The 25,759-nt window shown below is 34.2% G+C and overlaps 2 protein-coding genes across 5 annotated transcripts; one reads left to right on the top strand and one right to left on the bottom strand.

The window, feature by feature from the left end:
* Positions 1–13,505: 13,505 nt before the first annotated feature.
* LOC132302821 (cell division topological specificity factor homolog, chloroplastic) lies at positions 13,506–16,701 on the bottom strand. Its single transcript, XM_059799787.1, has 2 exons — positions 16,499–16,701; positions 13,506–14,381 (listed from the first exon to the last, which is right to left on the bottom strand). Exons 1-2 carry the CDS (start codon positions 16,583–16,585, stop codon positions 13,761–13,763), a joined length of 708 nt encoding a protein of 235 aa, XP_059655770.1. The 5' UTR covers positions 16,586–16,701; the 3' UTR covers positions 13,506–13,760.
* A 1,337-nt stretch (positions 16,702–18,038) lies between these two features.
* LOC132302819 (protein RETARDED ROOT GROWTH, mitochondrial) lies at positions 18,039–25,690 on the top strand. Of its 4 annotated transcripts, none has more exons than XM_059799784.1 (8): positions 18,039–18,535; positions 20,438–20,549; positions 21,194–21,353; positions 23,154–23,302; positions 23,568–23,719; positions 24,187–24,301; positions 24,925–25,110; positions 25,238–25,690. In XM_059799784.1, exons 1-7 carry the CDS (start codon positions 18,228–18,230, stop codon positions 25,066–25,068), a joined length of 1,140 nt encoding a protein of 379 aa, XP_059655767.1. In that variant the 5' UTR covers positions 18,039–18,227; the 3' UTR covers positions 25,069–25,110; positions 25,238–25,690. The 4 variants fall into 4 exon arrangements, with proteins under 4 accessions (XP_059655767.1, XP_059655766.1, XP_059655765.1 ...); XM_059799783.1 differs by having other exon boundaries at positions 18,040–18,535; positions 24,925–25,085; positions 25,241–25,690; XM_059799782.1 differs by having other exon boundaries at positions 18,040–18,535; positions 24,925–25,085.
* Positions 25,691–25,759: the final 69 nt, after the last annotated feature.

Below are 25,759 nucleotides of genomic sequence, written 5' to 3'. Positions count from 1 at the left end.
TGACAAAAAAAATTAAGAATCTTTTATGCTGCCTGGGTATATTGAGGGGAAAATCCATTTTTTGACTTCTCTTTAGGCATTAGCTACAAAATCGTGAAAGAACTGACAATAAATAACATATCCTTCTGGATGCAGGTTCATCGTCAACTCTGATTTCACGCAAAACCTATACTTAAATAATATATCTATACATGTATTATATATGTTTATTTCTTCCTTCAATTGTTAATTTTTGACAATAATTATGTCTATTTTTTCCTTTCAATTCTTGGTAATCTGAGAAGTTTCCAATCTGAGATCACGTATATTTCTTCCTTTGATTTCAAATTTTTTGTCATCTGATTTGTTCTTTTCTTTAGTTCTATTTTAAGTAATCTCAGATTTTTCTGTTAGTAGCATCGTAAAGAGAGAAAGCAAATCTAGTGTTGACAACAGTATGAATCCGTGAATATGGAAGGAACCGGAAAAGAGAAGATAGAGATACATCGGCAAATATGAAAATAGCAGGAAACTTGGACAACCCCACTGACCTCTTCCTCCTTTTCAAACTCCACTCCAACCACGGCATCCTCGGCCACTAAAACATCGGCTCCGTCTCTGTCCCCGTCAAAGAACTCCTCGCCGGTACCCACCACCACTCCCTTTCTCTCGTCTCAAAACTCAACCCCGCGACTGGTTAAACCTCCACCGGCCTCCTCCATCGAACCATCGACTACGACCTCTGGCCTACCACCAAACCACCCACCTCGCTCCCACCACCCCTCCATCTATCTCGTCTCCAAATTCCAAATTCTTGAGATCCAAATTCCAGATCCACCGAACCCACATCAGATTCTTAAATATGGAACTTGTAAACGTGGTCCGTAGCACCATTGTAATATATCATGAGTGTTTGAAGTAAATAATTGACAATTTCTTTACTTCATGTGTTCGTGATAAACAACAATGGGGGCGTGGCAAGAGAGAGGGGTTAGGGTTCTGATCATCTTCCCTAAAAACTACATACATTTATATATATATATATGGAAGATCTTAGATTGCCAAAAATAGAAATAAAAGAAAGAGATTGCAAAAAAATTAAAATTAAAGGAAGAAATATGCAAATCAAATTTGCATAAAAAAACAAAACATAAGGAATTAATATATATATATATATATAATAGCATAACCCTGGAGAGAGAGGGAGGAGGAAATAGGTATGGGTTAATATGCACAAATGGGTAGGGGTAAATTGGGAATTAAAAGGGTAAAATAGGATTTTCAATTTTACTTTTTGTAAAAATGTGTCAGATGGACTAGTTCTGTACCTTTTTTGAATTTTGTAGGCTTGAATGCACATTTTCAAAAAGTAAGGGTAAGTTTTGCACAAAGTCTTATATATAAGGGGTTTTTTTGCACTAAACCCTTTTAATTACAATTCAATTTCTTTTCCAATTCAATTTCAAATTAAAAAAGGATTTGATTACAAATAAAGTGAAAAGTGTTAAATATACTACGAATACAAATTTTATTTTCCTTCAACCCTTTTTTTATATCGAAAGTAATTTATTTCATTTTAAATTCTAATTCAATTTCTTTTTCAATTTCAATTTCAAATCCGAAAAGGATTTCATTCCAAATAAAATGAAGGTATGTTTGGTAACACCATATTGAAACTTTGAAATTGAAAAACTTTTACTATTACAAAATAAGTTGGATGATATGTGTGTACCTCAAGCTTATTCCCCTTAAACTTGAATAAACCTCGTGCAATTTTTTATTTTTTATTATCTATTGGTCTTGCCTTGTATTAAGTGTGTGTTTCTATATGACACAATTACTTAATTTAATTGCTCGTTTGTGATTTACGTGTTATTGTGATATTTTGAATCTATTTTTAGCTTGATTACTATAATTTTTTCTTCCGCTCTGGTTTACATATTCCTAACATGTGATGAAACTTTGTATCACATCACATGGCTTGCCAACTTGTGCCCCTCCTAAATATTCAAGAAAGATGTGGTCAGTTGAAATTTTAATACATGCTCTTCATAAGGCTCTATATATTACAATTCCATGGCTTATACTACATGTTTTGTTGGGTGTTGTGTAATCCAATTTAGGGCTTTGGTGTAGAAATAGGCTTTCTTAAGGATCTCACCTCACACTATAGGTTGTCTCATCGTGCATTTGTCGCACATCTCCGCATCTTTATGCTCTCATAGGATTGTTGCTTCACGAAGGAGCTTATCGAACTCTTCACATGCCCTGATCTTTAGGTCAGGGCGTGGTTCACTTGGAGAAGTTTGAGCTTGATGTTTAGAAGACTCTTAATAAAATCCTTGAGCTCGATTCATTATCTAAATGGTCGAACATGAATGAGCCTTAAGAAAGCCGGTACACTAGTTTGAAATTTTATTATTTTTTATTTTATATATTGAATCTAATTTTTATTTCACCTTGTGACCGTGTCCGTTAAAATTTGTTTGAGAGTTTTGATAGAATGTAAGAAAGCATATTGTAAGTAATTTTTCACCACATGGTATAATATTGTCCGCTTTGAACCTGAGCCTGCACGGTTTTGTTCTTGGGCTTTACTACATATAAACACTTCATATTTCCCTTGCTCAGGGGATGTGAAATTGTACACCCGTAACTCGCTAGTGTGTTAGCCTGCCAATGTCTCGCACTCGCCCACAAGGTCATCACAATCCATCCCCTTGGAGGCCCGACGTTCCCGTCGGCACACTTCTGGCTGGGTCAAGCTCTGATACCATTTGTAACAACTTAATTCACCACATGGTATGATATTGTCTGCTTTAAGCCTAAACCTACACGGTTTTACTCTTGATCTTTATCCTAAAAGGCCTCATATCAATTGGAGTGACACACCTATATATAAGTACTTCACATTTCCCTTACCTAGGCGATGTGAGATTGTGCACCATATCTCGCCAGTGTGGTAGACTGCCAGTGTTTTGCATCCGCCCACGACACACCCGCCCACAGGGTCATCACAGATCTACCATAACTAAAATTTTTATTTTTGCATTTATACTCATAATTTTGAAAAAATTTCCACTGAAATTATGAAAAACCCCCCTCTATATAAGCTCCTCCCTCCCAATTTTTTAGGTCTGTCACTACGGATGATGAGTTATTGAGCCCTCCAAGAGGGTTAACACCACCACGACCAATAAAAAAATGGTCAAGCTCTTTAATGAAGCTACTATTTCTATACCATTTTTAATAAAAAAAAGATAAAAATAAATAAAAGACTTGTAAATCGGTTCAATATTAAAATTGGAATCATTTGTTGTACTTCGAAGTCTTGCTCATACAAGTGTACTAGCTTGAGTTCGGCTTTTTGGTGTTAGTCTTAAAACCTTTCTAATTCTAAAAGTTGCCATTGGACGAGCCCCTCCTCTCTTTCTTTAAGTAATTAAAAAAAGTTGAAAAAAAAAAAAACAAAATATATCTAGCCTACACCAATTTACTACAATATTATTATTTTTCTTTACCAATTACAATATTATTAAATGTCTCAAATAAATAAATAAATTCAATTCATCATGTTGGATACAGGTTGACCCGTTCATTTAACAGCTTGGTTTGTTCTTGTTAATATAATTGACCCGTAAAATACTTGTCCAAACCGGGCCATCAATTTTTTAAACAGTTGACAGAAAGAGCAATATATATTTCTTTATTTGTTTGATGGTGGAAATTGTTGCATCCACACGTCTGAAAGGCCACGTTTGGAGGGAATGATTTGAGGGAATAAGGAAAGAAAAGAAAAGAAATGACAAGAACTGTCGTGCTTGGATAACTTTTAATGAGGATACAAGAAATGAAAGGGAAGGATTTGGAGGGATAACTATCCCTTCAAATTCTTCATTATTGTATTCCTTCAAATTTGAGAAGATTTGGAGAGAATTGAAAATGGATTAGTAATACTTTCACAATGTCAAAATTAGCCTCCAAAATTATAACATTGGCTTGAAGAACCACTGCCACAAGAGAAGAAAAAAGAAGGAAACGGTAATGACACCGGTGGTTGTGGAGGTTCTCGTGACGACTGAGGTGGCGATGGAAGGATCAATTTCAGCGATAAAGAGAGAAACTACAAATCCACAATTATTCTAGAGGGAGAAGATACATATAGGAGAATAGAGACGAAGCAGAATAATATAGAGAGAGAAAGTGTATACAGAGATAGATTGTCCTCGTGTGAAGTAATGCATCTGAAGAAATCTAAAGTTCAAGTCGGAAAAAAAAAGCAATGGTGCCTCCTTCGATTTCAACACAATACCGCTGAAATGTCTCTCTCTATATATCGCTGAAACTCTCTCCGGTTTCTGTGGAATTTTGCAAATCGACAATTTGCGTGGGCTATTGCAGAGGAGGTGGAGGACTTAAAGGTGTTTGGATGATGTCGACGAGTGATAAGTGCACAAAACTTGTTATTTTATATTTAAAAATAAATGATTAATTAATATTTTTTATTAGATAAATGTTCCTGCTTTTTAGGTTTTGTACGGTTGATTTTAGAATAAGAAGAAAGAGACAAAAATAACAAGTTTATGAGATTATACGATCAGTCAAATTGAAATTTGACTTTCCATCAAATCAGCAAAGATCAGACCAAATTGGAAAGCAGCAAGATTTTAGGAAGATTTTATTTTATTTTATTTCACTTCTGTAATTAGAATTTTCTCCTCCCAATCGTTCAATTCAAACTCTATAAATAGGGACATATGTAGAGGAGGTTAATGTATATTGTTAGTGAGATAAAATAATAAAAGTTATAAAATTTTGGGTTAATTAGAATGACACCCCCTGAGGTTTGATATAATGACAATCATATATAACTTAGTTATTTTTTTGACACAGACACCCCCTGTGAGAATTTTGATCCAAACATGCCCTTAAAATGCTGTAAAAGACTACTTTGCCCTTCAATGTTTAATTCATTTTTATAATAAAATATTAGAACTCATGAAAAGTCAAATTTGCCCTTATATTTATATACATTATTACATCAGTACCATCAGATCAATTGCAATAAAGTTAAAGATAACCCAGATGGGTTAACACCATCCCCAGTTGAAACAATCCAGAAAACACCCAGAAATCAAGAAAAAGACATATATATATATATATATATGACCACCATCGCTACCCACCTACGGTCCTACACCACCGCAACTTCCACCCTCACTCTCCACTGCAACGTTCCCCACCTCTCTCCACTTCTCCACATCAGTCGTCGCCCCATCCACATCTGTTGTTGCTGCCGGATCACCCCAACCACATCCGCTGCCGCTATCTCCCCAACCACAGTCGCCGTCTCTCCTACGGTCCTACACCACCACAACTTCCACCCTCACTCTCCACTGCAACGTTCCCCACCTCTCTCCACTCCTCCACATCAGTCGTCGCCCCATCCACATCAGCTGTCGCCGCCGAATCACCCCAACCACATCCGCTGCCGCTATTTCCCCAACCACAGTCGCCGTCTCTCCCCAACCACAGTCGCCGCCATCATCTCCCTCCTTCTACCACCACCACTTCTCCACTACAGCCGCCGCCACCACTTCTCCTCCACCACCAGTTATTGTGTGTAAGAACTCGAGAATGTGATCGCAACCCAGCTATCGAATGGCTACAATCTCTTCTACGACGCCATCGACACCTCCAACCTCTAGTACAGATCCCTAACGCCGCTGCCTTCACCTTTTTCTCTCCCTATGCCACCTACAACACACACACACACACACATAAACCCAACCGACACCAGAATCACATCACCGAAGTCCAATCTCATCACTTTGGTCGTCATCGTCGCCGGAGCCCAAGAGAAAGACTTGTAGAATTTCCAAGCGAACCAATCTTCTCTCATCCCGACCAATCTCATCAATTGGGAATGTTTCCATCAAAATTTTGAACCCAAAGGTTGTAAGTGTCTCAACTGCAATCCTTTTGCCCTTGCCGGTGGCATAGGTGGCAAAAATTCTGAAATTGGGTTAGGGTTTGGGGGTGTTTGGATTGTGGAGCTTTTGGTGAGATTGAGATACAAAAGGGGCTATGGGGGCTGTGAAATGGTGGTGGAGGTGGATATTCGGTTTACTAGTATGAGTAGGGTTACTTAGGGTATTATGGTCAACAATAAAGAATGGTAAATTGGATAAATAGGTAATTGAATGAGTCAAAGAACAATAATGTCAATTCACCATGTGTGAGGACCATTGGGGTACATTTGTTTACATTATCAAACCTAAGGGGTGTCATCGTTCAAAAAAGACTCAACTTATATATAGCTGTCATTATAGCAAACCTCAGGGGGTGTCATTGTAATTAACCCTAAAAATTTTATCTTCAATTTATTTCTTATAATTTTTTGTTATGAATATTGTTTTATTTTCTTTATTTTCTTTTCTTATTATGCTAGCTTAAACACCTCTCTCCTCTCCCCAAGAGAGTGATGAAGCCACCATGGTTGAAATATAATTAAATTTAGTTTAATTCTTTTATGAAATTTTCTTTTGAGAGCATTACTTTACTCTTTTATTCTGTGTTCTTATTTTGATAAAGAAATTAGAAAGAAGATTCTTTGTATTTGTCAATTAATGGTAATTCGGAGAATGCCTATTTCTATTTACCAAAATATATCAGATTAAGTAAAAAATGTTTTTAAGCAATTGTTATTTCACGCTATTATTTTCCTTTATCTTTCAAAGTTGTAATTGGACTGGTGAAGTGATTTGCTTACAATATAAAATTTTACATAAAGATAAATATACATATTTATTTATATTAAGCTGTGGTGGTGGATTCTTTACTTGAGATTTTTCTTATTATTTGATCAGTCTTATTTATTTATTTTATTTTTAGTTCATTAGTGAAAAATCATTAAATTATTTTAAAAGTTAATCTTCCTTAAATTTTGGTTTTAATTTTGATTCACAAGTTTAAATCTTGTATGGTTCGACCCTGTTTATTCTATACCATCTTTAATTTAGTTTTTGCAGGTTTTTCTTATTTTTACACGAGGTGTAGAAAAACAATGACAGAAGTACGGTGGTGAAGGAACTTACCAGTGAGACTAGGGCCTCCAATTTGGAAGGCTCTTAAAATTATAAATTTATTTATATAAGTTATATTATAATTATTTTCTAATATTATTAAAAACTAATCAATATTGAAATTTAATATTGGGCTACAAAAATTTATATCCTAAAATAACTTTTTATATTCTCTCTTTTCCCTATCCTCCTCATTTACCTTTTTTAATTGAACTCTAACCAATATAGAAATATTGGGGCTCGTAAATTTATATCCTTTACAAGAAAGGAAAATACTTGAGTCCTGCCCTATCAAGACAGATTGTGTCCTCATAAGTGATGTGATTGAAAGAAAATTTGACATATATGATAAGAAATAATATAATATTAAAAATTATAAAAATAAATGAGACCAGGTTAACCCATTTAAAATGTTTAATCCATTTTTCACTTTTGGAGGCCAGTGTCAAATTTTTATCACTCCACCTAATCTGCATGACACAATTTGTCTTTGATAGGGCAGGACTTAAGCACTGTCCAGATGAAATATGTATTTGTTTGAGAAAGTGGTGAAACTTTCCATATTATTTTTCTAGTTTTTATCTTTTATTATTTATTTATTTTTCTTATTTCTCACATATTTTCTCTCCCTTGTCAACAAGTGGTCTTCCTTCTTTCTCATTACTCCTATGTTTGGTAGGAAGAAAATAAGAGGGGTGGAAGGAAAATAGGAAGGAAGGAAACGATTTTCTTCATTTGATAGATATGATATAGGGAAAGAAAGGATAATAGTAAGGATGAGTCATCCCCTTCACAAATTTTCATCCACCCAAATATGGGCGGAAGATAGAAAAGAAGACATGTGAGTCTATTATAGAAGTTTTAAATTATTACATCATCCTTCATAAATATTTAATAAATCCCATAAATAAAGTAAGGGATGGGTTTAATGGTAAAAATAACTTAAAATTTTATCTTTCCTCTTATCTAGGGGTGTGCAAATAATCCGTCAATTCGGTCCGAACCAATCCGATTTGTGTGGTTTGGTTCTGTTTTTAGATCTCATGGTTCAGTGATGGTTTAGAAAAATAGCAATTCGCTATTCGCGATTCGGTTAACGGATTGAACCCTGAAAAAATCAATCCGAACTGTTGCCTAAATAATGTATTAATATATCATATATATATAACTATATATTTATAGTATACAACATTGAATATACTTACTGTATTTCTATTTGTTTTTCTATTCATTAATCTATTTGGATAATTTGTATTGCGTATATAATTTACAAATCTATTGCTGGGTTAGCATGTTACCTGGTATATGATTTACAAATCTATTTTATTTTTCTAGTTTTAATTACTAATTTGAGATTTTAATGGGCCATAAAGTCTAATTATATTGGGTTATTTGAAAAGCCCAATTCGATCCGATCCGTTATTTCACGGATCGGTTTGGTTCGGATTGAAGTTCCCCACGGATCGGTTCGATTTCAAATTTCTCCAATCCGTAAGGACCGGTTCGGATTGAATTTTACCCCAAACCGAACCGATCCGATTCGTGATCACCCCTACTCTTATCCTACCGATCAAATTAAATTGTCAGTTTTTTCCATTCTCTTCCATCCAACCGAACAAAAAAGGGAAATACTTTAATCTATTTTGGATGTCTCAGTCATTCCTTATTATCTTCATTCTATTCAATTTTTTTCTTTCCTACCAAACGGAACATACAAGTTTATAATTCTCTTTTTTCTTCACTCAATACTCGTTAAATTTTATTTGGGTTTTCTAAATTAGGTTTTATTATTTATTTTTAAATTTTATTAAATTTTGTTATTATAAATTTATATATATATATACACACACGTGTGTGTGTGTGTGCGCGCAGCATATTTTAACCTAACTTAAATACAAGAATCTAATTAGTAATTTTATATTTTATACAGTAATAAGGATTATTTTTAAATGAATATTATTTACGATTAATATATTATTAAAAAATCACTTCTTTATTTTTGTTGGCCTATGGCCCCAAATTATTTCGAGCCTTTGCGTCCAAAGACTCCAAACCGGCTCGTCAATTTTAAATTCCTTCTCCTTCTCCAAGTGGGACCATGTATACTTTTGAGTATATTTACAAGATTTCTTCTTCTTCTACATATATACTTTTGAGTATATTATAAAACCATTCACAGTGGAGGCTTTGAAACTATTCTGTACCGTGCTAGGGTTTTCAGGAGGAGCAAATCAGAAGAATCGAAAGGCGGTTGTCAAAGTTTGCTAATTCTTCGTTCGTAGAGAACTTCTGCAGTGGAGATTTTTAAGCTATCCTGTACGGTGCTAGGGTTTTCAGGAGGAGCAAATCAGAAGAATTGAAATTCGTTTGTTACTTTTCCATTCTAAATTGAGTAATTTTGCCACCAAGATGTCGGCGCTCACTCAATTGAGTAATTCTCTCTCTCCACCTTACCTTCATTGTCTCGATTCTATGCGTTTCAATTCTCACTCACTGATACAAATAATTTCGTTTTCGTAAATCAGTTTCAATTCCGGTGACTATTGCTGCGAGTGCCAGTGTCGGTGTTCTACTTGCCAAGTGGTATGTTTCACTCTCTTGTTCAGTTCAGATCTCAATTGACTAGTTCACAGCTTGTATTAACAATACTTGAAATCATACAAGGTTCATAATTTTGTTATGGGTATTGTTAAGAATATATAGAGAGAGATAAATTGTGTACTGTATTGATGTATCTAACAGGTATATCTAAGAATTATGAATTACGTTGGAACAGTTGTGGAGTAATATTCACTATTAATGTCTCTTATATCTTAATTTGTTTTGATTACAGGAGAATTAAATCGGCGGATTTGCTCTTTGAAAGGTATGTTTTATTTCCCTTGAAACTTTCATGTAATTTTTTGTTTTTCATTATCTATTGGTCTCACCTTGTATAAAGTGTATAGTTGTATATGAAACAATTACTCAATTTTAATGATTGCAGCTCGCGATCTACGTGCCATTGTGATATCTTGAATCTAGTTCATGCTTGACAATCAGAATTTTTGCTTCCAGTATTCCTAACATGTGATGGCACTTTGTATCGCATCATATGGACTTAGCACAAGATTCCATGTGTCAATTTGCCAACTCGTGCAATTTCCTCCAGTTGAAAAATGGATGGTCATCTCAATGAGTTGGCTGGCCTTTTTCTGGATAAGATGGAAAATGGGCCCACAAGTGGCCATGCGAGATGTTTAAATGAGGGTTATAGAAGGGGTGCCGGCTTGTTGAGATGACAACACCTTTAACATTCGTGAAAGGCTTTGGTCCTGTTTTACCATCTTGCAAGCTAGTAGGTCTTAAGGCCTTTCTAACTGAGAACCAATCCCCTTTCTTCTCTTGCATTACTGGATCTTCTTCTTCAACCGCGCCTTCCAATATTTTGGATTTGAGCCGCCTACATTCTGTCTTCAATGAGTGTGGATGTGATCCACCGACTCTTGTAGATATAGCAAGTGTTACGCGAGTCAAAGTGGCCGACGCTACTTGTGTTGTGTAGCGAGGGGCTTTCCGCAGTGAAACCTGTCAAATACTTAGATGTTCTGGTGGAATGGTAAACGACTTTGTTTCTTTAATGCCTTGTGAGATGAGTAGATCTTCTTCCTTTATCAAATTGAGAAGTGCCATACTCCTTTTATCGAGTTAGTTTATTTAGGGAATTTTCTGAAACAAAGATTTGATTCAGCATCCTGTTTAAGAAATACTTGGTAAGATTCATTAATATATAGTAAAGAGCTCTTCGTTCTGCATTCTAGCTTGACTTCTGAGGCTTAGAAGCTTTTTCCACCCCCAACTGGAGGCTTAATACACTATGTTCATGAAGGATGTGTCCACTGAAATTTTGATGTGTGCTCTTCATAATGCTCTATATATTCCAATCCCATCGCTTAGACTACATTTCTTTTTGGGTGTTGTGTAATCCAATTAAGGGTTTCGGTGTAGAGTCTCTTGTCGTGCAAATAGGCTTTCTTAAGGATCCTCACCTCACACTGCACTACTGAAGCAGGCTGTCTCATCATGCATTCTCTACACATCTTTATGCTCTCATAGGATTGTTGCGTTGTGAGGGAGCTTATCGAACTCTCCACATGCCCTGATCTTTGGGTCAGGGCGTGGTTCACTTGGAGAATTTTGAGCTTGATGTTTAAAAGAGCTTTAATAAAATCCTTGAGCTTGCTTCATTATCTAAATGGTCGAACATGAATGAGCCTCGCATCAAATTGGATCTATTCATGAAATACTCGGTTCATTTTTCTCCTTGAAAAGCTTTGTCATCCTGCTCTACCGGTTTGAGTTAACATATTGAATCTTATGCGTAAACTCAGTCATGGAATGGAGCACTAACTTCTGGAGTTGATTCATATGTGAGGTTTTGCGTTTTCTGCTTAGTTTGCCAGAAACTCTCGCTCTTTAAGCAGGTTGCTTAAGGAGATGCAACTGCTATCACTTGGGCACGTGAAGTACTTCAGCAACTGTCTTTTTTTTTTTTTTTTAAAAAAAAAAACAGCTTGTGTGCCTTAAGGATATGGATATCACACCAGTTTCATTTAATAGTTAGTTGGAGTTCCATCTTCTTGTAAACTTTTTTGTGCTTCCTGTGTTTAAGTTTGTATTTTTTTCAAATATTTTTCTCCTAATACAGATATCACTCCATGAATTTCATGGCTTCTAGGTTAAAATAAAGAATGTTGATGAAACTATGTTGGCGTCCTTTTTGTTAAAGATTGTGCACCGTAGGATTAGGAGATTACACCGGTTTCATTTAATATTAAGTCAGAGTTCCATCTTTTCGTAATTTTTTCATGCTTCCTTTGTTTATTTTTGTTTCTCATACACGTTTTTCCTAATCCAAATATCACTCCATGAATTTAAGGGCTTCTAGGGTAAAAGAAAGTAATTTTAGAATTGATCTTGGAGCTTATAGTTTCTTTCTTAGATAATTAATTTGTTGCATTATTATTATTTAAGTATATATCCCTATAGGAAATTACCTTATCTGCATTGTTTTTGTATCTTTGATATTATTATCTTTTTTTTTGCATTATGTTTGTCTTTTTTTAATAGAATTAAAATAATAAAAAAAACATTGTGCTCGTGTTATGTTATAACTTATATCTATTGTTATTGTCTAATTGGTCTTTTTTTAAAAATTTCAGAAACAGAGTGAATATATCGAAGGCTTTGGTGATAAACTTAACGGCTGAGGAAAAAGAAGCTATAAATAAGGGTGTACGGAAGATAAGGGCTCTAGATGCACGAGATGAAGCTCAGCACTGCTACAATAAAAATATTAAATAGTTATTTAGATTGTGACTTATCCTCTTTGCCACAAGCATATGTTTGTATTTTATTAATTATCACTAACTCAAGGTATTAATTTGTACAAATTAATATATGATCTTCAATATTGCAAAACGTCATTTTTTTTTCCTGCCTGCAATTAAATATTTTGCATTAGAATAGGATTTCAATATATTTCACTTCGTTAACTAAAATTAACTATTAGCATGTTTAGTGTTATGGTAGAAATAAGATTTGCAAATTAACTTAGTTGTTCACGAGCAATTTGTGATGTTGGGTTTTTTAAAGCATTCCATAATCCACTATTGATACATGCAATCTCCGCATTCATTATGTTGCAAACAATTATAGGAAGAAAAAAATTATAGCAGAAAATCGTCATTTTCTTTTGGACCTGCCTTTCATTAATACGAATATTTGGCATTAATTTTGCACAAAATTTACATTCACATATTAGAATCCACGTCTTAACACCTATCTGTTCAAACATATACACTTTGCACCAAACAATCCCCATTATGGATGTTTTCAATGTATGTATGTATGTGTATATACATACATACATATATATATATATATATATATTCCATTAAAAAAAGAAAAAAAATAAAAGATATTGACGGTATATGGTACCACTGGAGATGCATGTAACATGTTCCACTATCCCACTAACCAAGGACATAAATTGGCTAGGAGCCTAGGAGTCCTAGCCTTGGAGTAATGACCCTCAATTTCATAAATTGGCTAGGAGCCTAGGAGTAATGACCCTCAATTTTGGTCCATAACATTCATGTACCATAACTCTAATCATTATGGTTCAGTGTATCGTCCGATACAAATTTTTTTTTCAAATTTGATACGTGACTCGTATTGGCCAATTTTTATTGACTTTGTCCGAATCCATTACCATGACCGCTTGCAAACCATACTAATCACACAAACTTCCACCAAAAAAAAAAAATCATTTGTCAATGAGCAGCCTTTATCCTTTGAAGAACCAAGCCCTGCATGTGCATTTATATGCAGAGAGGTTAAGAAACAAAACCTGAGTAGTGAATACAATATGCAAGATGCAATGAGACCACAACCATCACAAATCGAGAAATGGTCCAACTTTTTTACTTTTCGGAGGAAAAAAAAAAATCACAACTATAAATTCATCACTCACCTAAAAAGAAACTTCAAATATATACAAAAGTATTTAGGTTGTCTCAATGGCTAAAAGCCCAAACATTCAGAAGTAGAGCCTCTTAACTACCAGGAAAAACATTATTTGTTTACCCCTTTTTTTTTTCTTTCTATTTTCCAGCTTAGTGTCACGCCCCGCCTATGCTCAGGTGTACCCTTTTTCTACATGCTGAAGTCATTGTAGTTTTCACTTGGAACATAGAAATCAAACCTGACATCGACCGAACCAGAAGTTTCTCCAGTATCTTTGTATTCTATATTTGTTATTGCTCCAACCTCATCCTCAATTTGGTAGTCTGGTTTCACCCGACGAACAGGCACTGTCACAGAATAGATAGTCCCAATATCTGGATCTGTAGAGACATTCAGCTGAACTTTGTCTTGTGATTCGATCTCCACAAAATCTGATAGCACGTTCACAACGTTGCTCACTATCTTCTGCTTTGCCTCATCACTAACAGCACATCGATCAGAAAAGAGAATCATCTTCAAACGTTGCTTGGCAATCCTTGCATTAGATTTTCTCCTTGACGTTGGTGACGGGAACATTATCTTCCACGCCAAGTTTAAACGCTCAAAAAAACTCATGTTTATAGCATTAAGGAGGAAACTCTCAGCTTCTGGGCTGATGGAACTTGTAGATAACTTGTATTCTTCAGTAATCCCATGAGGTTGTTTATAGTAACAGCGTACGCTGCTATGGCAATTGAGCACTATGCGGGACCATTTGGGTGCAATCTCAGAAACATTAGATCCTCCTTTCAAGAAACCACCGAAATCCACCTATAATGCAGCACAAAATCGTCTTTAAGAAATACATATGATGCTCCATTGTACCAATGCAACCATCAAATTAGAATCCCCAATTTTGTTTGACATACTGTCATGTCAAATCTACTAGATGTTTCCTACCATTTAAGAATTAAAATTGCATTCACTTCACAATACACAAACTTTTTTTTTTTTATAATTACAAACAACTGCAGTCATTCAGTTTTCTATAACTTTTTTATCTTTCAGGTTGCAGTGGGATGATACAACGAAGAATTCCAAAATATAAGAAATTCATAAAAACAAGCTACAATGCCTATCACACTTGTAAAAAAGGAACATATATATATATATATATATATGTATATATATATATGTATCTTTGATATCCTCCAAAATTGGTGGCCATGACAAACATTTTCAAAGTAACATTTCAATTTAATGAAAGATAAATAAAAAGAGTAGAAAATATAAGTTATGCAACAAGAATCACCTGGGACAACATAATAGATTAACAACACTGATAAATAAAGCACTTAAAATTATATAAGAAAATCAGCTTTCTCATAAAATGATAATGGTAGAAAAAGCTACAACCTAGAATTATCATAAGACAAATTGAAATTGAAATTGAAAATAATGCATAATACATATGATCGGAAAGAGTGGAATCGGCTGGTCATTAGAATAACCAAAGACTTGAAACACTGTTTTTACTTTTTAGGAGTAGAGTGTGACCATTGGGTTATGCAATTTTACCATCCAAAATATTTCTACCCTCCTCAGCTCTTCTACATGACGACCATGATCTGAAACAATGCAATACTTTTGGATGGTAAAATTGCATATTCTTAGGATCCATATTAGTTCGTGACCAAGAGCTTCTTGATCCTACTTCCTATCCACCAAATTTAAAAAGAAATAAAAATTGCAACTTAGATGACAATATTAAAAAATAAATGACTAACAAACCACCCAAGAACGTGCAAGTCGTTTCATACTTTCAAAATTGCCTGTTATTTTGAGGGACAGAAGCATATGTTTCAACCATGTTTTTAAAATACAAATCAAGCACCACAAAAATTTAGCACGAAGAGAAGACAAACAAACATTTGATTATGTGAGTCTCAATTCCTAAATCAAATCAGTTTGAATTTTTACCACAAACATTTTAGGCCTGTCCTAGTTGATCCTTATTATAACTAACACTTATACCATACATGGCGGATGTGCTGGAAGACCTCAGCAACAAGACCATGGGAGTTTGGGCAGGCAAATTCGTGGCGGGTTTGGTTACTGAGAATGTTATACTGTATAATGTAATGTAAGCAACAATAACAGTAATAATTCATCCATTCCACATCAAAGGCCAATATGATTATAACTTAAAATTATGCCATACATGGCGGATGTGCTGGAAGACCTCAGCAACAAGACCTTGGGAGTTTGAGCAGGCAAATTCGTGACAAGTTTGAAACTGAGAATGTTATATAATGTAATGTAAGCAACAATAACAGTAATAATTCATCCGTTCCGCATATACATGACGGATGTGCTGGAAGACCTCGGCAACAAGACCTTGGGAGTTTGAGCAGGCAAATTCGTGGCGGGTTTGGACACTGAGAATGTTATATAATGTAATGTAAGCAACAATAACAGTAATAATTCATCCGTTCCGCATCAAAGGCCAATTATGACACCCAGATGAGGAATTCGGATGAGAAAACACGGACCATGAACAATCACAAGAAATCCCGCTTGAAGTAATAAGCCCCATATGTGTTTTTCCAGGACAAAAATGAAAATATTCAAACAGAATCACAAAATGAAACAGGCATGGTAATTGTCTGAGGATTTAACACTACATTTCTAAAATTTCATCTTCTGGTATATAATTTGAACACAAACCCATACAAGAGCTAGTTAAACATCAGACCTCAGCAAACACGTAACTCATGACTTGCAATATCAATTGAATAAAAATGAATTGCTAGTTAAAATGTCATAGAAGAATCAAATTAAATCTAAGTAGTTGAAGGATTACATTGAACCCAAGTCAAATTAGATATATGCGAGTAAATTTTATGTGAACTATAAAGCTAATAACCAAAATGAGGAAGATTTTCGACCTTTGAAGGGGGCAAGGAGCTCCGAAGGGGATTCGTTGGATGAGTTCCCAGTGTTGCAGAAACCCTAAAATCTCCGGAAATCGCCATTTGCTCTCTCTCTACTCTCTTTCTCTCTCTTCAGTTCTTCAGCCACTGGATCTCACTTTACCGCCTCTATGCTAGGGTTCTTGTGACGCGACTTTCAGGTGAGCGACAGCAAAAGTATATTACTTGGAATAAAAAAAAAAAAAAGAAAATGTGATTTTTTTTTTATAAAGAAAATGTGATTGCGAAATAAGATATTACTGAATATAAAATATAATGAAAAATAGCATTATTATACAGATATATTTTTTTTCTTTTGGCTTGATAATATATGGGGTAATAGTCACATCACATGTAATGTTTTATCCTATTACATTAACGGGATAATTATAAATAAAAATATGTGATAGGAGAATTTTGTAGTTACATTATTTTTATGAGGTTATTTTAAAAGAATATTTTCGATAATTGTTTTCATATTATTTGTAAGGGAAGATTGTCTGAGAATTGTACGTGTCTAATCATGAATTATGGAGACCTAACACTGATGATGTTGATGAATATAAAAATTAATTTGGAATGAAACCATGGACTAATTATTAGGAATAATTTACAATTTGAAGTGATGAACCCACTTGTACAGGGAATGAGTTGCATTAATTGATTCCACTATTTTAACCTATTTTAATATTTGTTTGATGAGTGATGATGCAAGAATCAATTAATTATTTTTGTTCAATTTAATGAATAGTGTCCATTAAAAACTCTTCTTTATCATTTATGAGTAATGATGCCAGAATCAAGTTTTGGTGAGAGTGATGAATTCATTAAAGAAAAATATTTTTGGTATTCTAAGTTATAGAAATTGGAAAAAATAAAAACATTATATATGAAATAACAATAAAATATAATATATATATATTGTTAATCACTTTTGGTTTTTAGGTTAACCTATAAGAAGAAAATGAAGAAAAAAATATTAGGTAAATCTCACTTTTTACCATTTTATCTATGAAATGATTGTTGTTATTTTAGATATTAGAAATGCAAAATGAAATGATAGACATGAAGAATTTGTTACATAAATTAGAATCAGAAAGATAAGTGAAATTAGACAAAATTAAAGGAATTAAGTGAAATTTAGGTTGTTTGTTTGAATGTAAAATATTTTTTATAAAATATATTTTTTTATTTTTTGACGTTTGGTTATTGTAAAATATTTATGAAAAAAAAAAATTAAAATTTAACAAAAATTCATTTATTTTCAACAAGATGTTCTGCATGTCACTGATAGACTAGACCTGGCAGAAACCTTTCCTAAACACAAAAAAAAAAAAAAAAAAATAATAATAATAAAATAATATTTTACCTGAAAAAAGAAAATATTTTCCAAAAAAAAAAAATATTTTTCAAAAAAACATTTTACTTAGAAACAAACATAACCTTATTCAAAAATATTTTAATGAATTTATCACTCTCACCATTTACATTTTTCTCCTTTTGGTAATTGGTCTCCACTCCTATACTTCATTATCAGGGTTCGATCACAAGACCATTTCCTCTGCACAACCTCCATTGACATTTCCTCTTTCTCAAGAGAAAAGAGTCCGGACGAGGGAAACAACTGAAAACCAATAGTTATACCATGAACACACAGAACTGAACCAAACGACGATTAACAAAGTAGAAAGGAATTAATCAGTGAATGGGGAGATGGGTATCTTCCCTCATCCTCTCATACATCGCCAGAATACCCAAATCTCTCGCTTGTCGTAACCCTAGCCATAGCCCCATCCTTTCTCGTCCTCTCACACCTCTCCACCACCTCTTACCTTCTTCAAAACCCAGATTTCAATTCCTCGGTTCAAGGGTGTTTTCTGCAATCCCATCACCATACATCAACTATGGAAACGAAATTGATTCCGAGAATTATGGAGAGGACTACGTGTCGGAGTCCGATGAAGATGAGGATACAGGGAAAATCCCCATCAAAGCCTTTTTTCTGTGTACCAGGTTCATTTCTGACCTACAATATAATTGTATATGCACACACTGGACATATATTTATATGCAAAAGTTGTCTTTCATTGTTGGGTTGTTTGGATAATGCAATCTCTGGGTGTTTTTTTTTTTTTTTTTTTGTTTGGGCGTTTGTTTGTGTTTATTTGATGTTATTCTGCTCGCATTGGTGTATTATTGAGTGAACTGACTGAAATTTGAAATGTTAGTTATTGCTTATCACAAAAAAAGAAAAGAAAAAAGAATGTTAGCTATTGCTTATTAAAAATAAAAATAAAAAAGATAAAAAAATTGGAGTATTAGTTATGGCTACAACTTTTGGGTGTGGATTGCATATAATGCGCATTGATAGTCACTAGTGTTGGTAGATTTAGGATATTTGATGAATCGGAAGTACTGTTGTTGACATTAAGCATTGTTTCCTTCAAGTGACTAGAGGTGTTGCCGGCAAAATTATGTCAGAGAAAGGTCTACACTTATTGACATTGTGATGTGCTCTAATATTTCGTGTAGATAGATTTACTTTTGCAAAATAATGAGCTACTATTCTCAATTTACCACTTCAGCTAAAAAGCTGTTTATTCAGAGCAAACTCATTGGGAGCATTTCACAGGATGGGAAAAGCCATACTTAGCATAGTTTTTGAGAGTTCTATTACCGTACTTATTGTTGCCAATTTTCGATACTTATAAATTGCACTGTCATAGGGAAGTCAAGTCCACTTGAGTTGATTCCGAAAAAGAGGTTAGAAAACCCTTTTTGGTTTTTGGACTGAAAATAGTTGTTGTAGGCCTTGGAATTGAACATGACAAATTTAACAGATGTCCTTGCAAACGTAGTACATTATGCCTCCATACCTCCCCTCACTCACTAAGCAGATGCTGAACTTTTGACCTTTTTCTGATTAATTCTTCCTGTGAGCACTCCGGTGTTAACAGTTATTGGGCACATGTCTTTCTCCTGGTTTTCTTAAACCACCCTTCGGTCAACTTCAGCTTCCCTTTTTCTTCGTAAGAACTTCTGTATTAATTCTTCCAACGGATGCCTTTTTAAAAGTTCACATGAGACTCTAGTGGAACCCAAGTGGAATAAACATCAGTCCTTACTTCAAAAAGTTTTCACGAGCTTTCATTTCCGTAGAAATTAAATTGAACCTTCATTTTGCTTAGACCTTATTATCCTATTCTCCATGTTTGGTTCCAGCAATTATCTGACTGAAGTTGCAAGTTTTTGTCTTAGTTTGAATTTTTAGCTCTTTAAAGCTTTAACTTTGAAAAAATTGTTATATTTGGAACATGACAAATGAACTGATGTTAAATTGCTATCACCCCTCTTTGATTATCCTTCGTAGTTAGGGATTTTCTATTTAAATGAGTATTATAAATCATTTACATGGACTCCAATGTTACATGGACTCGGATTTGTGCTTCAAGTTTGAATGTGTCTGAATGTGTGATTTTCTCATGACTTCCAAAAAATAGGATATGTGACACTGCTAAAATTACCAGAGTGCCCGATCCCTGTCCAAAGGGTGTGGTCTTTTTTTTCAAAAAGATAACTTCTACCAAAAGAATAAAGGTTCAAAGTTCTTAATAGAGTAGGGGAATTGTGGTGGGGGGAGGGAAAGAGAGAAGAAAATTCATGTTTTCCTTCAGATTGTCTGACAATTTATTTTACAGGTTTTTGTTTGTTAGAAGATGACCAACTGACCATATTACTCGTTGGATCATTATTATAGATTTTTGTGTTGTTTTTTGGTTTGTTTATTTAATCTTCTTGTACGTCCTCTTCTTCACATGCTTTGCTTTTTTGGGGCTTACTCCCTCACTCTCATCTTTCCTTGTTCTTCTTTTTCTTCTTTATGGTTTGGTTTTCTCAGATTCATGGTTTTGGCAGTATCGATTTGAAGAGCATGCAAGCCGAGAATTCAAGCAATGTTATTCCTCCAACCTCTCGCTCAACAAATTATATTGCCCTCAGATTTCGCAATTTCCCTTCAGAAGCTACTGTAAGAAGAGTCAATAAACGTTTTGTCATCTATTTATATTCCCCAGTTCTTTCTGTTTTCTTCTGATTTTCCCTGGTTCTTACATCAATTTTTCATTTCGTACCGTTATCAACGAGACTTTTTTTTTTTTTTTTTGGTTCATTTACTTTGCATTAATGTAGCCTACCCTTCTTTTTTAAGCAGTTTTTAACAGTTTATCTTTCAGAGGAAAAACTTGACACAGCATATTTAGAAGTTGTTCATAATTATACTGCTCTGGTTTTTCTTCTTGTTCAAGAAATTGAATATTATTCAATTAGTTGGTCCAATGGAATAGATTCTTACTGGCTTTTGGCCTGACATATGAAGCTTTATACCCATTTGTTACTAATTTTTAGGCTTTTAAGTGTCCATGCTTAAATTTTTTTGTAGACGGTATTTTTGGGTTATGCCGTGATTGATGTCATGTTAAATTTCTGTATTGGTTTGCAATAGTGGACCAGGTTGGAGTTATGTAGTATAGTCATTGTTCCAGTTGACAATATTGTGCCTGTTCTTATAACTGAGTTCCAAAAAGACTGAGAGAATCGTCCTGAACTTCTTAATTTAGATTCAAATATATATTATTCATAGCCCTTCTGCTGACTTGAAACCTTCGGTTTCAGGGAATTGGAGTTGAAGAGAATGTGAACTACTGGCGTTACATGGTTGTATCCCAATACGGGTCGGCTGTCCTGTTCAACATGGAGGATGATGAGGTTGAATCTTACCTGGAAATCATTAGAAGACATGCTTCTGGATTTCTTCCAGAGATAAAGAAAGATGGTCAGTCCCCTCCCCCTCCCCCAATATATATATATATATATATATATCTTCTTTTCTTCTTGGGAAATTGATATTTACTACATTATGCCTCTTAATTATCATTTGTGTGTTTTTCTTTATAATTTTTGTATGACTATATGCCAGTATCATGGAAGTTTCATAATTGGAATTTAGTCTTTCTTTTTAAATATTTTTTCATGCAACCTTACCCCAAAACAGTTTGGAACACTGTGACCATGTTAGTGACAGTGATGATGACGGTGTTTATTCATTTTGTAGAACTGAAATTGTAAACTTAACCACCTTTGGATATTATGGGTTATTTTGGATCAGGAACTGGCTTCTTGAGTTTTTTACTCAGCTTTTGCTCTTGATAGACAACGGATTATGTGGGTTTCATTGCCGAATGACCTTTGACTCTGGTTCATGAGATGTTATAAGAAACAGAAGCAAGACAAATTATATGCACTTTAATCTGGACTCTGGAAAGGGATTTCACTTCCACATCTTCTGTACTTTTTTTGTTAATAATAATAATAATAATAATAATTAATCTGTTAGTAGTACCTAATGAAATATTTCCACAATTTTTAAACAACATGTGAGAGAAGTGGCTGCTTATCAGATGTACCTTGTGTTTTGGAGGATTTTCTTAGTTGAATATCTTTTGTCTCTTTAAAATTGTAATCCTTTTGAAATAATTTTTGGGAGCTCCATAATATATATTAATAAGTACACCATATGCACACAGATAACCACCAGGACCTGAACCTCCACCTCCCCCTTGGTCCTTTGGGAGTTGCTAGAAATGGCACTCAAGCTAATTGCTTACAGCTGGTTGTTGTGGAAGCTCTATAATATTTAGCATTTAAATATTTTTTTTATCTGTGGTTATCCTTGTTTTATTCATTAGTAAGAAGGCGTTCATTTTTTGTTTTTATTTATTTCTAATTTTTCTTTACTAAGAGAAGGGGGTGAAAGGGAGGGAGGGAGGAAGGGGAAGGGTATGGGGAGTTGGCTATATAGCTGGTTGTTGTGGAAGCTCTATAATATTTAGCATTTAAATATATATATTTTTATCTGTGGTTATCCTTGTTTTATTCATTTGTAAGAAGGCGTTCATTTTTTGTTTTTATTTATTTACTAATTTTTCTTTACTAAGAGAAGGGGGTGAAAGGGAGGGAGGGAGGAAGGGGAAGGGTATGGGGAGTTGGCTATATAACTGTCAAATAAGGAAGAAGTTAGCTACTAGAAGGCCACAAGACCACGGGTCTGAATTGGCAGATTTCTTTCATATATAGGTTTTCTGAGACTGGTGAGGATCAACTGATGCTCTATGTATATTAGACTATTACATTGTTTGAGCCTACCTAACCTCTCACTTGACATGATAAAGGAATCTCCCTTATATATTGTTTTGTCATAATTTAGTTGGTCATTGTTCCAGAAATTACAAAACTTCAGAAATAATATCAAGGAGCATGTGTGTTTAGAGAAAATACTGTTTTTTCTCAATTTCTACTTGTTCGTACTGCAACCTTCTACAAATTTTTTGCATCCTTTTTATAGTTGTCTTTTGATCAGATGGTAAGAGTTGAACCCACATGATTCAAACAGTCTTGTTGATTCTATGGTTGTATGAGCAATTAGATTTTCATACTACGCAATATCCATCCCAGATGATACTCTATATTTTGCCGTATGGTCACTGTTATACATGCAGTGTAAACTCACATTCGTTGATGGATTTATATATTATTAAAATGTTTTTGTTCATTTTCCACTTTCGTTTGTTAATAGATTATGCTGTAAAAGAGAAGCCAATGTTGGTTGAGGATATGCAGGGAGGTCCAGACTATATTGTTCTAAAACATCTGGACACTGATAGTATCCGCATTATTGGTTGTGTGCTTGGGCAAAGTATTGCTCTGGATTATTTTGTTTCACAGGTAAATAGTTTTGAGAAATATATATTCGATAATTCTGTGTTATTTGGTGGAGGAAAAAGGCATGGTAGTGCCTGTAAACTGTTATATATGGTTCTAATTTCTTTATGGTTGAAACAAAATTACATAGCATTCACCATGCGTATTGCTTGTCATTTTGCCTCTAAATGTGACTATATATCTTTTGCATAGCTTGCTGTTTGGAATGCTAGTTTTGGCGTAAACTAAATTAGAAGTTGGAATAAATTTTTTACTCCCTCTCTCTCAGGTTGATGGTATGGTTGAAGAATTCACATATATAAACCGTGGAATGGAGAAAACTGGAACTTTCACAATGAATAGGAAGAAACTCTTTCAACTGGTTGGGAAGGCAAATTCGAATCTCGCCGATGTAATTCTCAAAGTCGGTCTTTTTGAGAGGTAATCTCACACAGATGCAAATGGTTGTTTCACATATGATATCACCAGAGGCCAGATATATCTGCATATAAGGAGTACAAAGAAGTGTATTATGGTTCCACAACCCCAAACACCCCCCCCCCCCCCCCCCCGGCGGCCGCGCGGCACACACAATTGATAATCTAAGTTTTTCTCTGGAAATGAAACTTATGTACTGAAATATGAAACTTAAAGTTTCTCTTTATATAAAAAAAAGAAAAAGAAAAGAACTTATGGTAGTTCAGAATGGAGAAATGTAAAAACATTTTGCCGCATTCTGCCCTGGTATGAGAAACATTTTGCTGCATCTTTTCTGAACTTTTATATATATATTTTTGAGTAAGAAATGTTTTACATTATTTTTGCTCAAGTTTATTTTATTATCTGAGTGAGTTTCTTGAATATTAATGTCGCAATATCTCAAATTTCTTATGCCCTTCTCTGTTCAGATCAGAAATTGCTTGGAGAGATGCAAAATATGCTCAAATCTTTGAGTACCTTAGGGAGGAATATGAGATCACGCAACGTTTCGGAAACCTTGATTTCAAATTGAAATTTGTTGAGGTATCATTTACGTCTAATATTTCCTTCAGTCCTGTTATTAACGTTCAGATTGGTGCCTGTAGGATATTAAAAGTTTCCTTGCTTGATGATTTCTTAAGATAGCACATATTTGGATGATTTGGTTTTGGAGGTGGTGTTGAGTAAAAGATACTAGAAGAAATCTGTCTTCTTTCAACGAATTTATAGAAACTAGAAACTGCACATGAAGGGTTTTGATTGCTAACTAATAACTGGCCCAAAAATTGACATGCCAACAGTAATGTGGCTCATATATAAACTTTTTTTTAATGAGTGATGTGGCTACTATATATACACTTGCTTGAAATGTTATATCTTACATGGCGACCATTCTAATGCTTGAAAATGTGGCTTTGGATATGGTATTTATGGCTGTCTGAATGTCATCAATCATCATACAGTTTACAGCATAAATTTAATGCTAATGTCCATAATTTACCTAAATATAGTGTATGATCCATTAACTGTGATAAAAACTATTATAATTATGTATTGTTATAAATGATGCATCATATAATTATGTAGTAGTGTATGAAATAATGTTATTTCATATTCTTTTATGTGACCATTGTTAGACCTTTTAATTGAATTGTTCTTTTTCACAGCACAACATTCATTTTCTTCAAGAAGTCCTCCAAAACAGAAAGTCGGATCTCTTGGAATGGTGCATCATATTCTTGTTGAGTATAGAGAATGTTATATCAATATGTGAGATCATTCGTGACACGACAACTGCAGCTCCTTTGTGATAATGAGTTACACCAAGGTACACCAAGAACTTTTGACATCCGGTAAAATTACTATAGCAAAATCTAGTCTTATAGTGTTTACGATTGACTTTGTGTTTCAATGATATTTTTCATCCGCCTTCCAATACCACTAATAATACCTGTTTTTTGCTTTCTAAATTGCTCTCAGCAGCTAAAATGGAAAACATGTAGAAAACACACGACAAAATTTTGGAATGATAGAAGATCAGAACAGGGAGAAATGGTAGTGCTTAATACTGATACAGGTTTTGTTTAATTAGAGACTCGTTTTTATACGATGAGAGGCGTGACCTTTCTTAAATACGACCTATCATTGGATGGATATATCCTGGGCACCAGCAGTTTTGGAACCCTGGATGCCCACTAATTATTGATCAAGCTGTAAATTCTGCATACTGCTTCGGAAATGAAAATGCAGACATTACCTCTTTGGGAAAGATATCTAAAATGTTGGTGGCTAATTCCAGTTATCTTGACCGGTAAAACTTCTGACCAAAAATATTTCATAGTTTAGTTATGCGAAATGAGACTCATTCTAGTCAAAATATTGTGAATGTGGATCAATAGTAATGTTTTAGTTGCAGTGTTTTTTTATTTTGAATATGGAGTGTCTTTTGAAATCTCCCATGCCCTTGGATGAGTATATGCTTCAGTGACTTGTTAAACAAGA

The sequence above is a fragment of the Cornus florida genome, unplaced genomic scaffold (genome assembly GCF_030987335.1).
Source record: "Cornus florida cultivar Cherokee Brave unplaced genomic scaffold, ASM3098733v1 CherokeeBrave_3.0.0_Hap2_Chr04, whole genome shotgun sequence".
Classification (NCBI taxonomy): domain Eukaryota; kingdom Viridiplantae; phylum Streptophyta; class Magnoliopsida; order Cornales; family Cornaceae; genus Cornus; species Cornus florida.
The sequence above is the reverse complement of the archived record's forward strand: the minus strand, read 5'-3'. Positions and strand labels throughout refer to the sequence as shown.